The sequence below is a fragment of the Puma concolor genome, chromosome B2 (assembly GCF_028749965.1).
Source record: "Puma concolor isolate L17-30 chromosome B2, mPumCon1.1.hap2, whole genome shotgun sequence".
In the NCBI taxonomy this organism is placed as follows: domain Eukaryota; kingdom Metazoa; phylum Chordata; class Mammalia; order Carnivora; family Felidae; genus Puma; species Puma concolor.
Window position 1 is genome coordinate 136,314,713 of NC_141671.1, and position 13,639 is coordinate 136,328,351.

General features: G+C 50.4%; 1 protein-coding gene across 4 annotated transcripts in view; it reads left to right on the forward strand.

Annotated features, from left to right (window-relative positions):
- The window catches only part of UST (uronyl 2-sulfotransferase), a 319,150-nt gene that overhangs the window by 195,840 nt on the left and 109,671 nt on the right, over window positions 1-13,639 (forward strand). For all 4 annotated transcript variants that reach the window (XM_086708095.1, XM_086708096.1, XM_086708097.1 and 1 more), the window contains exon 5: window positions 3,424-3,577. In XM_086708095.1, coding sequence (XP_086564221.1) covers window positions 3,424-3,577 — 154 coding nt within the window. The remainder of the gene's footprint in view (window positions 1-3,423; window positions 3,578-13,639) is intronic.

Below are 13,639 nucleotides of genomic sequence, written 5' to 3' on the forward strand. Positions count from 1 at the left end.
AGGAAATAAGTCTGAAGACAACTGCCAAAGGAATTTTCAAGAAGAAACACGCACAAAAGAATTTACAGGAATTAAAATTGAAGCCGAAAAGGCTAAAAGTTTTAAAAACAAACAAACCAACGAAAACCAACCAACAAACAAAAACACCGGCCACAAACAAAAAGAGAAGCTGATTCTTTATGTCGGGGGGGATCAACAAAAGGAAGTCTGGATAAAAGAAGACTGGGAATTTTGGCTGGTACACCAAAGACCTCAGCTGTCAGGCTGGCCAATAGGAGGGACTTCACCGGGAGGCTCTGGAAGTCTTCCCTTCAGGGTTGAAAACGTAAGGCAGAGTGTTGTGTGGCCTGAGATTGGGTGGGCGTGCAAAGCCTTCTGTTTCTGGCACAGATCAGCAGCCCTACGTTCAGGAGACTGGGAGACCTGCTAAGGGTGACCAGGAATTCTGATTAGGACCAAACATTGCAGGAGGAGGAGAAACTGATCTCGAGAGAGGATGGGTTGAGGGGGGAAACTTGTTTCCCTGGGAAGCGTGGGTGGTATTCTGGCCTCTTGGGTGTAACTAACGTGCCACCCCAGTGTTACCAGTTTGGGGGGGGGGGGGAGCTCTGTCCTAGACAAAGGACCGGGCTGGCAGCCTGAAACCATTATTACTGTTGACTTCTGGAATGGGGGAGATCTCTATCAGACGTCTCTCTACAGTTAGAAATTTCGAGAGAGTGGCTATTATATTATCTGATACTTAATAAATTCCTAAACCATCTAAAACTTCTGTTTCGGAAAGCTATCCTGGAAACCTTGCATTGGGCTGCCGCGTGCAACTCAGAGCACGTCACCCACGTCCAAGAAGCCTTGTCAGTCTGCAGCCTTCGGGGGGGAGAGGGCAGCGGCCAGACTGAGGGCCCTCTCACAGTGGGAAGCCGTGCCTTGCTTCACAGGATTGGGCACTTCTGCTAATTCGCGGTAATAGTCATTCTTCACATGAAGACAGACTACAGTTGAGGTTTTTTGAAAGCGTGATGCGATTGCGGAGGGCCTCCCGGCATTCACATCTGGGACGCATGCTTCGTCTTCCTAACCCGTAGCTTTATTACTTTAGTTGCTGCTTATCGTAGGTACGAAACTCAGTTTAATTAAAAAGAGGAAGATACCTCCAGGACGATAGGGGTTAGCTGGTCTGGCACAGCTGACTTGTGAGATGAGTTGGTTCCCATGCGCCTCCAGCTGCGTGAACGTCACCTTGTGTCCATACAAGATTCGTACTGGCACGGCTAACCCTGCTTACCTTTCCCGTGGGGAGTGGTCAAGGAGTCCAGAGTATCATTCACGCAGCCTGGTGCCTGAAAGTCCACCACTAGACAGTCATTTCTTTTTGTACCTTTGGATTCCTCTTTCTGAAGCTTCTCATTAAAAATGCAAATAGATTGGGGCCCCTGGGTGGCTCGGTCAGTTAAGCGTCTGACTTTGACCCAGGTCATGATCTCAGGATTCGTGGGTTCGAACCCCATATTGGGCTCTGTGCTGACAGCTCGGAGCCTGGAGCCTGCTTCGGATTCTGTGTCTCCCTCTCTCTACCCCTCCCCTGCTCACGCTCTGTCTCTGTCTCTCTCAAAAATAAACATTACAAATTTTTTTTAAATAATAAAAAAAATAAAAATGCAAATGGGGTGCCTGGATGGCTCAGTCGGTTGAGCATCCGACTTCGGCTCAGGTCATGACCTCACGGCTCGTGAGTTCGAGCCCCGCGTCGGGCTGTGTGCTGACAGCTCAGGGCCTGGAGCCTGCTTCAGGTCCTGTGTCTCCCTCTCTCTCTGCCCCTCCCTTGCTTGCACTCTGTCTCTCTCTGTCCCTCAAAAATGAATAAATGTTAAAAAAAAAAATTTTAGATAAAAACACAAATAGACCTAGGACCTTATGTGAGTTAATACACGACAAAGGATGGGTGACCTGATATGTCGACTTTCGTCTATAGCAGAGGCCTGTGATATCAGCAGAAACCTGTAAACTGAGAAGCATACACTCAGGCATTCAAGTCTTCACTGGCTGAGCACCTACCGTGTGGCTCACACTGTGCTAAGTGGCATCGTTGCCGGCTCCAGGAGCATAGGCTGACGGGAGAGCAGACCTACACGGACAGTGCCGGACAGAAGGACGGACATGGGATGGGGCAGAATTGCTGAAGGATGTGACTGTGATTCTGGGCTGGCTTTTGCAAGGTGACAGAGCCTGCCAGCCGGGGAGTCGTGGGACGGGGTCTCGTCAGTTTGTTTTCTCTGAGCTCCTTCTGACCCCTGATGGAATGTCCAGGCATCCTCATCAGAAGGCCACGGGGTCGCAGGGTAAAAGGACCCTGAGGGTCTGCCTGCGGGTCCCCAGAAGGTCCCCAGAGCGAGACCTGTGCCCAGAGCCTGGAGTGTTCTCCCAGGCTCCCCAGGGCCATTGCGTGCAGGCCGGTCAAAGAAAAAGGGGAGAAGCCTTAAGAAAAACTCAGCCAACCTGATCGTTTTGCCTCAGGGAGGCCTTGCCCTCAGGCCAGCGTTCAGAGCATTTACCCAGTACCTTTGTGGAAGGCATTAAAATGAAACACCTAGATATTCGTTTTATTTTGATCTAAAACCACCTGCCTCCATTTGAGGATAATGACATAGATTTTTGTTGTGCTCATAATGCCCCCTTACGTTATTACTTTCCTCAACTCTGGAATCTTCTTTCCATGGTTCAGAGCACAGATTCTGGAGCCAGACCTGCCTGGGTTCACATCCCGGCTCAGCCACAAATTACTCACCCCCTCCCTGCCCCAGGTGCCGATGGGGACGGTTATGGTTCCTACTCCATGGAGACGTTGTGAGTCTTCTGTGAGGTGTTCACGAAAGGTTTACAAGAAGGTGATTTAATAAATGTTGAGTGTGTTCAATAAACGTTGGCTAATGTTACCCACTTCCTGCAGAGCACCTGCCCTGAGACTGTTGGAATCAGAACATAGAAGAAGCACCGTCTCACCCAGCATGGCAATCAGAATTGATCAAACGTTCTATGAGGGCCAGCCACCGGCCAGTGTGTCTGTGCCAAATGCTGGGAATACAAAACCCACTACCGCATGCCCCCACCCTCAGGAACCCACAGCGCAGGGAGAAAACGAGACCATGTCTACACCTCCCTGCTGACAAATCCAGTCGTTTGCATGGTGCTGGCCAGGAATAGCCCTCTCAGCCCCAGCAGGTCCCCGCACAGACATTTCCCACACGTAATAAAGTGCCGATCAGGAACCCCTGCTCGCTGATTGAATTCTTCACTGGTACCTTAGCAGACTGGGTCCTCTAATGACAATATATGAGCTAGAGGGGAAACGGAGTCTAAGTGGGCTTCGCTGTCCTCCAGAAGTGATGGGTCGTAACCAGCTCTATGTTTGTGTGCATGTGTTAGGTTTGGAGGAGACCAGCCCGTCTACATCAACATCATTAGAGACCCCGTCAACCGGTTTTTATCTAACTATTTTTTCCGTCGATTTGGAGACTGGAGAGGGGAACAGAACCACATGATCCGCACCCCCAGCATGAGGCAGGAGGAACGCTACCTGGTAAGTCCTGTGGCATCTAAGAGTGGCCCACCCCGCCCTGGGCGAGCCCCTGGAGGCCGGGGAGCTCTCCCTCCCCACCCTGGCTGTCCCGTGGCACTTCTGTGGCACCTTCCTCAGGGAGGAAGTTTTTGCCCGTGAAAAGCTGATTGTCCCAGATGACCCAGATCCTGATGAACATCTTCTCAAATGACTTTCTGGCCTGGTTTTTCTTGGTTTGTCTTTCGCACTAAATCCCAGGGGAATCCCTAGGGAAACCTGATGGGTGTTACTGTCATTTAGATGTGTTTGGGATCTCTCTTGAAGGGCACAACGTGCTTCCCGTGGCAGTCCTATGAGAGAGGGGTGTTTTCAGATGAGACCCTGTGGTTCCTTAAAGGATGTGGGCACAGCCGTGACTGTTTACGGGTCGTCCAGCGTCAAGTCCGGGTTCTTGCCCACCAGAGCACAACAGAATTAGGCTGTCTCGGCAAAAACTGTCTGCTCTTTCTGGACCTTGTTTGGGGACCCTCAGCTCCATGGGGATGTTAATTGTGACCCCAGTAATTGTTTCCATAGGGCAGAGTTGGGAACAAAAAGGGAGGGCCAGCAACAGAGTTAGAGTGCATTTGTCACCTGTTTGTGACCTAGATCAACAAAAGCTTGTCGGGCAGCCAAGATCTGGTGGTAAAGAAGGGGAAGTCCTGGTCTGTGTGTCTCAGGGAGCCTGTTGGGGTCACCCAGACCCATCCTGGGCCGTTGGGCACAGCAGAAGGAGAAGAGAGTAATGAGGGGTCAGTACAAGTCTGTTCCCAGGGGGGGAGAGTGACCCAGAGCCTGTGCCCCTGCTGTCAAGGCCACAGAGCATCCTTAGAGCTGAAGTGCCATTACCCACAATTCCAGCCAATGCCCAAGCTTCTCTTTCCTCATTTAATTTTTAAAAGTGTAATGAAAGTTCGTGTTTGGAGGATGGGAGTATTTTGCGTGATGTCACTTTCACGTGTTACAATCCACAAGCAGAGTTGAGAAAATGGAGTTGTATCTTATCGTGGCGTGAAGTAACGTGTTCATAGATGGGCCAAGACCAGAAACTAAGCCCGGTTGCCATTCAGGATTTACTCAACCACCTAATGCTTTAGTGAAATAGTTTTAAGATGGCTTTTAATTTAAAAAAAAAAAAAAATTTTGGTGGCAGAAACTCTCATCTTTTCCTTGAAACTACATGTTATGACCATGGCTATATATTTTTTATTCGGTGACAAGTACATCTTCAGAGGATAGAACCACTTACTAGCGATGCAGGCGGGCCGGGTCTGAGGACCCAGAGTGGGGGACAGTCCCACAGAATCAGCCAGGAGGCTCCTTGGCTTCGCACAGGATGGAAATCAAACACAACCCAGCAGGAGGCAAAAGCAGGGTTGACCGAAGATACATACCGAAAGAGATAAGAGATGGAGTGTCCAGGAGATTTGGAAGGCCTTTGTCCGGATGCCCCTCCAGGTGGGAGTCTGGCCTTTGCTTGGGATCTGTGGTGTTTATTGGTGATTAGGGTCGGGTGTGTGTCCTCTCAAACATACAGGAGCGGGTCAGAACAAGACAGGGTCCACACGTCCTTCATAAGTAGCTCGTTCCCTGAAGCCAGGGGTCTTGGCGTGCAGATATCTAGTGTCTCTGGTCTGGAACAGGCACATGATACCTCTGCCCGGTCATTCCTTAGATATCATCTGTTGTGCTGGAAAACTCCAAAGATATCATTATCTCTTTATCCCTTAGAAAGGGGGCATACGTTAAGGTAAGGCATGTGCAGGGTAGGGTGCAGATCCCAGCAAGAAGAGAAGCAGGAAAAGAAGCCAAGGGGAGAAAGAAACAGCCTTTGCTTTCATGGGGTCTCTTTGATTTCCCGGTCTCATTAGAGGACTAATGTCTATTTGGATTATTGTGGTTTGCATTGGCTCTTGGTTACCATTTATATGTTCTTTTGAAAATGATGGGGCATATTCAATTTAATCAAAGAATATTACGGTTCCTGACCCGATCCTGATACTAAGAAAGTTAGAACCAAGTTATAGCTGATGATCTTGAAACACCAAAGATCTGGAAATGAGTTTTATGAATCCCGCTCTTCCAACGTTAATGTAGGTAATAGCTAAAGTTGCAGTCCGTCAGAAGGTGAAAAGTGATTTTGGAAAAACATGGAAGTGGAGGGGCAGCCTTGGGGATCCAGAATGCCAGAGGGGGCGGGGACTGGCTGGGATGTCAGTGAGGGGGTGAGGAAGACAGTGAGGACGTGGCATCGGAGGGACCGTCAGAGTAGAAGATGGAAGTCGGTAAGTTGGTCAGCGAGGGGAACACAGCTCCGCCTGGAGGGGCATCCGGACAAAGGCCTACAGTGGGCACGCGTGTGGTTCATTCAGAGATCAGCGGGGAGAACAGTGTGGCTGGTGGAGAGTGGGGCGTGGGGACAGGAAAGTGGTAGGAGGAAAATTCGGAGAGGTAAGGGTGGGAGAGAACAGATCGTAGAAAGCCCCATGAGTGACACCAGTTTCTCTAAGTGAGCTGGGAAGTAACACGAATGCCCCCAAGTCAAACCCACCTTCCTCAGTGCTCTTTCTCTGGAGTCTCCATGGGAAAGCTGAGCCCTTCTCCCAGCGGGGATGTGTCATACCATCAGCCTGCAAACACCCTCAGCAGGTTTCTCCCGCTTTTCTAGGAGTCAGGGCCTCCCTTCTGCGCTAGACCTGTATCTGGCCAATCCCTGCAAGTCTCACAGGCTCTTCCCACTCAAAGTTTCCACAGGGCTCTATTGAGAATGGAGTTTGTGGGATGGTGACCCCACAGTTAGGCAGTGCGCAGGCTATACAGCTGTACAGGGAGGCCTTGATGTTCTTCCTCTGTGCTCTCAGAAAGTTCCGTGCTGGTGATACCATTTCTCTGGGTGATATAATGTCTTAACTTCTGCCCTCCAACATCCTATAAGCTCTTTGAGGACCAGATAGGATCAAAGTTCCATCTCTGTCCCCGGCACACAGAAGAGGGGCTGAAATACTGGAGGCCTAAATAGCATTCTACTTACTAAATAACAAACACATATTGATATGGAAGCTGAGAGCAATTCTCTAGGTTTTTCTACCCTGTCACGTTTTTGCCATCCTGTGAATCATTGCACATAACGTAGTCTGCACGTATTCACACGGTTAAGTTGTAATCATTTGCCAGAGAGGTTGTAAACAGGAGAGAAAAAAAAAATCATGGTTTAGATTAAAAAAAAAACAAACAAACCCATAAAGTGTTGAAAGTTGGTAGTCGAAGCAAATCTTATGCTGCCTTTATGGTGTGATTTGAGAGATTCTGGGGAACTTTCCCCGCCTGGAATTCTACCCTTAGAGATTTGCAGGGGCCTCCTTTCCAAATGGAAGCTCTGTGTCCTGGGAAGGGCCTGTGTCCGATGAGCTCATGTCATTCCTTGGCAGGGCCCCAGCAGGAGAGCACTGGGCTCCCCAAAGCAGCAGAGGGAGAAATCAGGGTAGCAAGGAATAGAGAGGGGGCCCCACGGGACATGTGACTCCTTCGTGACCTGGCCCCAGCCTGACCCAGTTAGAAGACTCTTTTCTTGTTCAAAGGATAGTTTGTTTATTTGGAAGAAGATGGTCTATCCCCCCGCCTTTTTTTAATAGCTGAAACTTTTCATTTCATCTCCTTGGACCCATTAAACCCTTGAAATAAAACTGTCCCCTTTCAGAGCCTGCCCTCATTTTGGCAAGCCTGGGTGGTCAGTTGTTTGACTCAAAAGAGGGTGTTGTGTCTCAGTGGGGTGTAGGGCAGCTGTGAGGAGACCGCTGTCCCTGGAGGGGACGCACAGGGTGCACCCACACCCGAGAAGGAGGCAGGCGTGGCCGTGTGATGAGACCTCTCCCCGAACACTGCATGCACGCGGAGTCACGAGAGCTGGCCCCAAATGGGTCCACTGATGTACCCACATTATTCCAGATCTCAGCACTCCAAAGTCACTTGCTTTATCCAGTTGCCAAAACTCAGGCAGTTCTGCTCCTGGCCCCGAGCCTCACAGAGCTGCTTAGCATACAGCTGAGAGAGGGCCAGGGCCTCTGAGCCTGCCCCGTTTGGGGTGGGGGGGGGGGTGAAATAATATCATCTTGTGATGCTGGTTTGGAAGAAAATGGAAAAGCGTAAAGGGATCATAGGATTTGCAGGGTCCCTGGAGGTCATGGGGAGACTCTTGTTTCACAGGGGGTAGGAACGGGGTGTGGGTCTGAGGGTGGGTCAGAGGCCCCACGAGAAGGAGAAGCCGGGCCCCCAACTCCCCAATTGTATCATTTGATCATTTGGACCTTATGTTTTACTTCCTGCATGTTAAAGGAAGAAGAGGACTGGGCTGGGCCAAGTTCTGTGCTTTCTGAGCAAAATCATTTTGTCTGACGCATCTTTACAAAGGCAACAGCTGTTATAACCTTTTCTTTCTTCCCAAATTTTCTAGCATCTAATAGCTATTTCCCATATTTTCTGGAAGCAGTTAGATTTTCTAGAAGTTTCTATGTCTTTCCAAACCATGTTTCCCTTGTATTCACACACACAAAAATAATTTTAAAATAACTTCTTGCTTGGGGCACCTGGGTGGCTCAGTCGGTTGGGCGTCCGACTTCGGCTCAGGTCATGTTCTCATGGTTCGTGGTTCGAACCCCGCGTCGGGCTCTGTGCTGAAGCTCAGAGCCTGCTTCCGATTCTGTGTCTCCCTCTCTCTGGCCCTCCCCTGCTCACTCTCTGTCTCACTCTCTCTTTCAAAAATAAATGAACATTAAAAAAATGTTCTTGCTAGAACGGATACAAATTCAACATAGAGCAGCCACGCCGTGAAAAGGCCGTTCCCTTCGGCTCATATCTCTTTGGCCAGACCCAGACACTGGGCCGCCCAACGCACAGGTTCCTCCTTTCTCTTTTGCTTTTAGACTCATACGGTGGGACAGAGCTGAGCCCAGGCACACTTGGATACATCCCAGCGCATGAGACTCTTCTCCAGCTGGAGTCCAGGCTCCTTTTATTTCCAGGGCAGGGAGGTCCCTGGCACCCAGAACATAGCTAATGAAAGAATGAATGGCCGCTAATGAAAAGCAACTGTTGTGATTTACAAGCGAGGGAGAGCATCTCATGCCTGCAGAAGCCACTCCCTTTTCCAGTTGCTGAATTTCCCTGCAAATGGATTTCTTGCCCTGGCATTTCCACTCCGTTCGTTATGTATACGTGTGCCATTTCTGCTTGCTGTTTGCCTAAAACTTGGCTGTAGAAAGGTTCATGGTCGAATGTGCTGCAGGGATACCACTTTGCAGTTTCAAACTCCAAAAAATGTCAGGTTGGCCTCCTTACCCAAACTTACTGCACATTCACCGGAGGACCCTTCCACTAGACGACCCTCCATTTGAAGAACAGGGAGAGAAGAAGATGTTCCCAGGGAGAAAACGCCTCTGTGATACTGTTTGTTCGCCTTGGCTGTAAAGCGTGGAAAGTAATGCATGTTTAGAAAAAAAAAGATGCGTAATTTACAGCTTCTTAATTCATAAAGAATTCAGTGAATCATGTTGGCCCCGCTGGATTCTGGAGAAGTCTGAAAACTGGCCAGCGTCAGCAAAGGTTTTGCAGAGAGCTATGCATTTTAATCTGCTTGAAAGTTTTGGACTCTAAACGTCCTTTAGCTTTGGAAATGTATATATGAAATACTCATTTCTGGAAATTTCCACTCTGCCCTGACCAGCTGAGGCTGTCTTGTGATCGAAACCTCGGGCTTTGCCTCCGTCTTTATTAAGCGTCATCTTCTTAAAGAAAGAAAACAAATATGGGATTTGGATGGTCTGCTCTTTCAGTATTTCAGTAAATATCTACGTTTTCCGAATTTTGGAAAGTAAAAAAGTAATACTCTGTCTCCGACTAGTTCAGATTTGGCTTATGATTGCAGGCTGAGACAACAGCCTACCTAGCTGGGTGACCCAGCCAGTGAGTTAGCCTCCGTGAACCTTACTTTTCTCATCTGTATGATGGGGATATTTTACCTCCCTTGCCTGTATCACAGAGTTGTTGGGAGAATAAGTGAGACATTCTACACAGAAGTGCTCTGAAAGCTGAGAGTTTCCAGAAACGGTTTCAGCATTAATGCTTTCACCCACTGGCTTCATGTGACCTGTAGAGACTATTGCTCCTACGGACAGCGGCTGCTATTCCCCTGTAGCCCAGGCCACGCTGGGCCATGTCCTGAAGCGTGAGGTCCACCTCCGCCAAGATCTCACATGGCCCCACCAGGCCCCTTCCCCTGGGAATTTGTTTCTAAGGAAACTGCTTCTCTCTGTGTTCCCAGCAGCTGGAGGCGCGTTTTGATCCCGGCCCACTGGCATATATTCGTCCCTGTTTATTTGCTTGGAAACCTAAGCAGCTGTAGGCACAGGGCTGTAAAGTCTCGGAAACAGCACACTGTCGGCTTCCAAGGAGTGGGGAGAAAAGGTGAGCCAGGGCCGAAATGCTCCCTCATGCCGCGCAGAGGTGCGGAGGACGAAAGAGCCCTGACTTGAGAGAAACATTTTTGGAATCCATTTGTCAAAAGTGGTCACGGGCATCGCTAGAACCAAAGACCACTTCTGGGGTTTAGCAGCACCCGGAGCGGCCCCGGGAGCTTCTGGCAAACAGAGAAGATGATGGCACAGGAGGGGGAGGGGCAGGAGAGTCGAAAACAAGAAGGGGTCTCGGAAAAAAGGCTGGCTAGGTGCCTTGTGAGGGAAGAACGGAGAACCTCCAGCCACTGGTCAGGATGCCACCAAATAGCCACAGCCTTGCAACTGGTGGGTCGCAGGTTAGTGTGCCCTCCTCACATTTGCTCATTCATCTTCCAGCATCCTCCTACACCTCTGCGTGTAGGTATTAGGTCCCACCCCTCGACCCCCTTTTATGGGCTCCAAAGGGGAGCCCAGACAGGCTACATGGATAGGGTCAAACTCCAAATGTGAGGCAGTCGTATTAGGCCCTGTGAGTTACAAGGAGCTCAGATCCGCTCAGGTTACCTCAGGTTACAGGGGCCGGAGGAGCAGAAACGTGGGGACAATGGTGAGGACATGTCCAGGAATGAGGACAGAAGGACCACAACTGCTGGCAAAGACCAGAACGTGCCACGCAGAGCACAGCCCATGAGAAGGACAGGGAGCAGAGCGAAGCCCAGCGTCAAGGCGGGACACCAGACGTGGCTCGGAATCGGAGCCAGGTCTGGCCACCAAATTACGTTGGCACCGGGCCACCCAGGGGTCCCCAGCTCCCTATTCTGCGATTCTGTCCTTGACACGCTTCGGCCACTCGCCCTCCTCTCGCCTTCTTCAGTGGCCTCGTCCGCTGCTTCCACAGTGGTGCCCGGTATTTCTCTTTGGCTCACATTCAAGGCCCTGAGTGACCCTGATTTGTCCAGTTGGTCAGTCTGTCCGGCTGCCTCATAGGTCGTGTTTGGCTGCCCCCGAGACACGTCCCCTCTCTGCTCTGGTCGAGGGGGTAGGTAGACGGGTGGGACAGGATGGAGCATCCTGTACGCGCAGGGCCTGTGTTAGCTTCCCGTTGCCGCTGTGACGGTCGGCCGCGTGCATAGTGGCTTCGACGACAGAAATTTCTGTGGTTGCATTTCTGTAGGTGAGAAGTGTAGCACGGAACACCAAGGTGTCGGCAAAGCCGCCTTCCATTTTGGGGGTTCAAAGCGAAGACCCCTTTCCTAGTTCATTCAGGGAAGGCAGGATCCATGCCCTGTGCTGGCAGGATTGACATCCCATTTTCTTGTTTAGAGGCGTCTACGTTCCTTGAAATGCGGTCCCCCTTTTCCAAAGCAGCTAGTGACTTGAGCCCCTTACCTGCTACAAATCTCTCCTGCTTCTTCCATCTCATCCCTTTAACCCAGCTGAGGAGGGATCTACACTTGGAGGGTCCGTGTGATTAGATCGCACTCACCCAGATAATCCAGAGTGTTCTCGGTCTCAAGGACTGTAACCTTCATCACACCTGCAGGATCCCTTTTGCCGCATAAGATACCGTATTCACGGGTACCAGGAATTAGGGTGTGGACATCTTCAAGGCCCATTATTCTGCCTGCCACAGTGTCACCTAGGACTGTAGGTCCTAAAGAGACTGTGGAGGTGATGTCAGCGTGACAGCACTTGACCCGTCCTGTCCATAGGTGGGGGCCCTCATCTGTTTTCCACTGTGGCATGGCACCAAACTACGGCTACCCTGCTTCTGGTCTTCAAAACCAAGAGTACAGTCCTACATTTTGGGTTTTCTCCTTAACACTAATGACGCATCCAACCAGTCATCATTCATTTATTCAATAAACACTGGTAGTCCTTTCTGTACGTCAGGCACGATAATAGAACCTGGAGATAAAACATAGAGCAAAAATAGACTCAATGTCTATCCTCATAGAGCTCAGAGTCCTATAAGCGAGACAGGCAGTAATCCCCACCGCACAAATGCATGTGAGATAGTAACTGTATCACATCTTACAGTGCAGAGACAGGGCACTGTCCAGGCATAGGATGAGGCAGTTGGCAAGTGGGAGGTCAGAGACGTGATGGTTGAAGTAAGATCTGAAGGAAAGAGGAGAAGGAAGAACATCCAGATGTAGGGAACAGCACGTGCAAAGGTCCGGTGGCAGGAGGGAGCACAGTAAGCCGAGGGGGAGAACAAGGGAGGCTGGAGCAGAGAGATCAGAAGGAGGACAGAAAAAGCTGAGTCTGGTAATGTGGGCAGGCAGAGGTCAGGCCCTGTTAAAGAGCACTGGGGAGACACTCAGGATTTAAAGCACGGGAGGCATATGTACATGGGATCCTGAAACTTTTACATTTTGAAAAAAATTAGCTAACAAAACACAGAAGGACTCCAAGTATGTTCATAGACCAGTTAGTTCAAGGCTAAATGCAGAGATCCAAGTGGGAGATAAATGAAGAAGCAAGTGTTTATGGAGCATTGACCATACACAAGGAGCAGCTCCAGTCTGGGGCAGGGGTGGTGATGGGGGAGCATTTACAAACAAGTGTAAAACACCCCACTGTCCTAGTTGTTAACAGCCCGGCTAGCAACGGAAGAACCAAACTTGAAAAGCTTACCACCAACAAGGAGAGAGGTCATAGCTCAGTGCAACAGCACAGAAATTGTCATTGGCTGGGCCACGTTTAATTAGCAAAATAATGATGGAGACACAGTCTGAGAATCCAGGTGAGGAAGGCAATCTGGGAGAGTTGGGGTCATTGGGGGAGGCTTCTTAGCCGAGGTGGGAGCTCCGTCTTTAAGGACGGATATAGATTAAGGCAGAGGTACGGGTCAAGAGGGCCATAGGAACTGAGTGTGTGCAAAAGCCTGAGAGCCTGAGGCTTGCTCTTTGGTGACCCGCCCAGCTTGGCTGGAGCAGAGGGTCTAGGGAGGCGAGGAGCTTTGGGGCTGTAAAGCAGTCCTCCAGATGGCCCTGAGCAGGGGAAGCAGCGTGCACTCCTGAAGGAAGGTCCCAACAGGAGCATCAAACCCCAGGGCCGCCAGGGCACAGCCAGGTGCATCCGCTGGCCACCTGTCAGCTGAGCTCCTCTGCTCCTCACCCCGCCCCTCCCTGTGAGCCCGCGGACCCTGCAGCTGTCTCCTCGCTGGGGGCTCAGCTCTGCGCCCCTGCTGGGCCAGTTGGCTCATATTCACAAAGGTGACAGTTTCCAGCCTGGCCGCTCATTGGAATCACCTGATTCCAGAGCTACTAATGCCTGTCTCCTATACCCAGAGATTCTGGTCTGGTTGATCTGGAGTGCAGCCTGGGCTTTGGGATTTGTTACAAGCTCCAGAAGTGATGGCAACACGTAGCGAAGGTGGAGAAGTATGAAGGATAACAGCACATCCGTGACTGGCTGTGTTAGCAGGCGCTGCTCTCACTAAGAGACGCACCGCCTGAGTATCTTCTGGAGTCTTACCTCCCGTATCCTCCGCCCCTTTGGAAAAAGCTGTCCTTGCCTTCCCCTCAGAAACATTTCTGCTTGTAAGGCTTTTATTTGGCCCGTGCAAATAAATGTCGTTAAAGAAGTT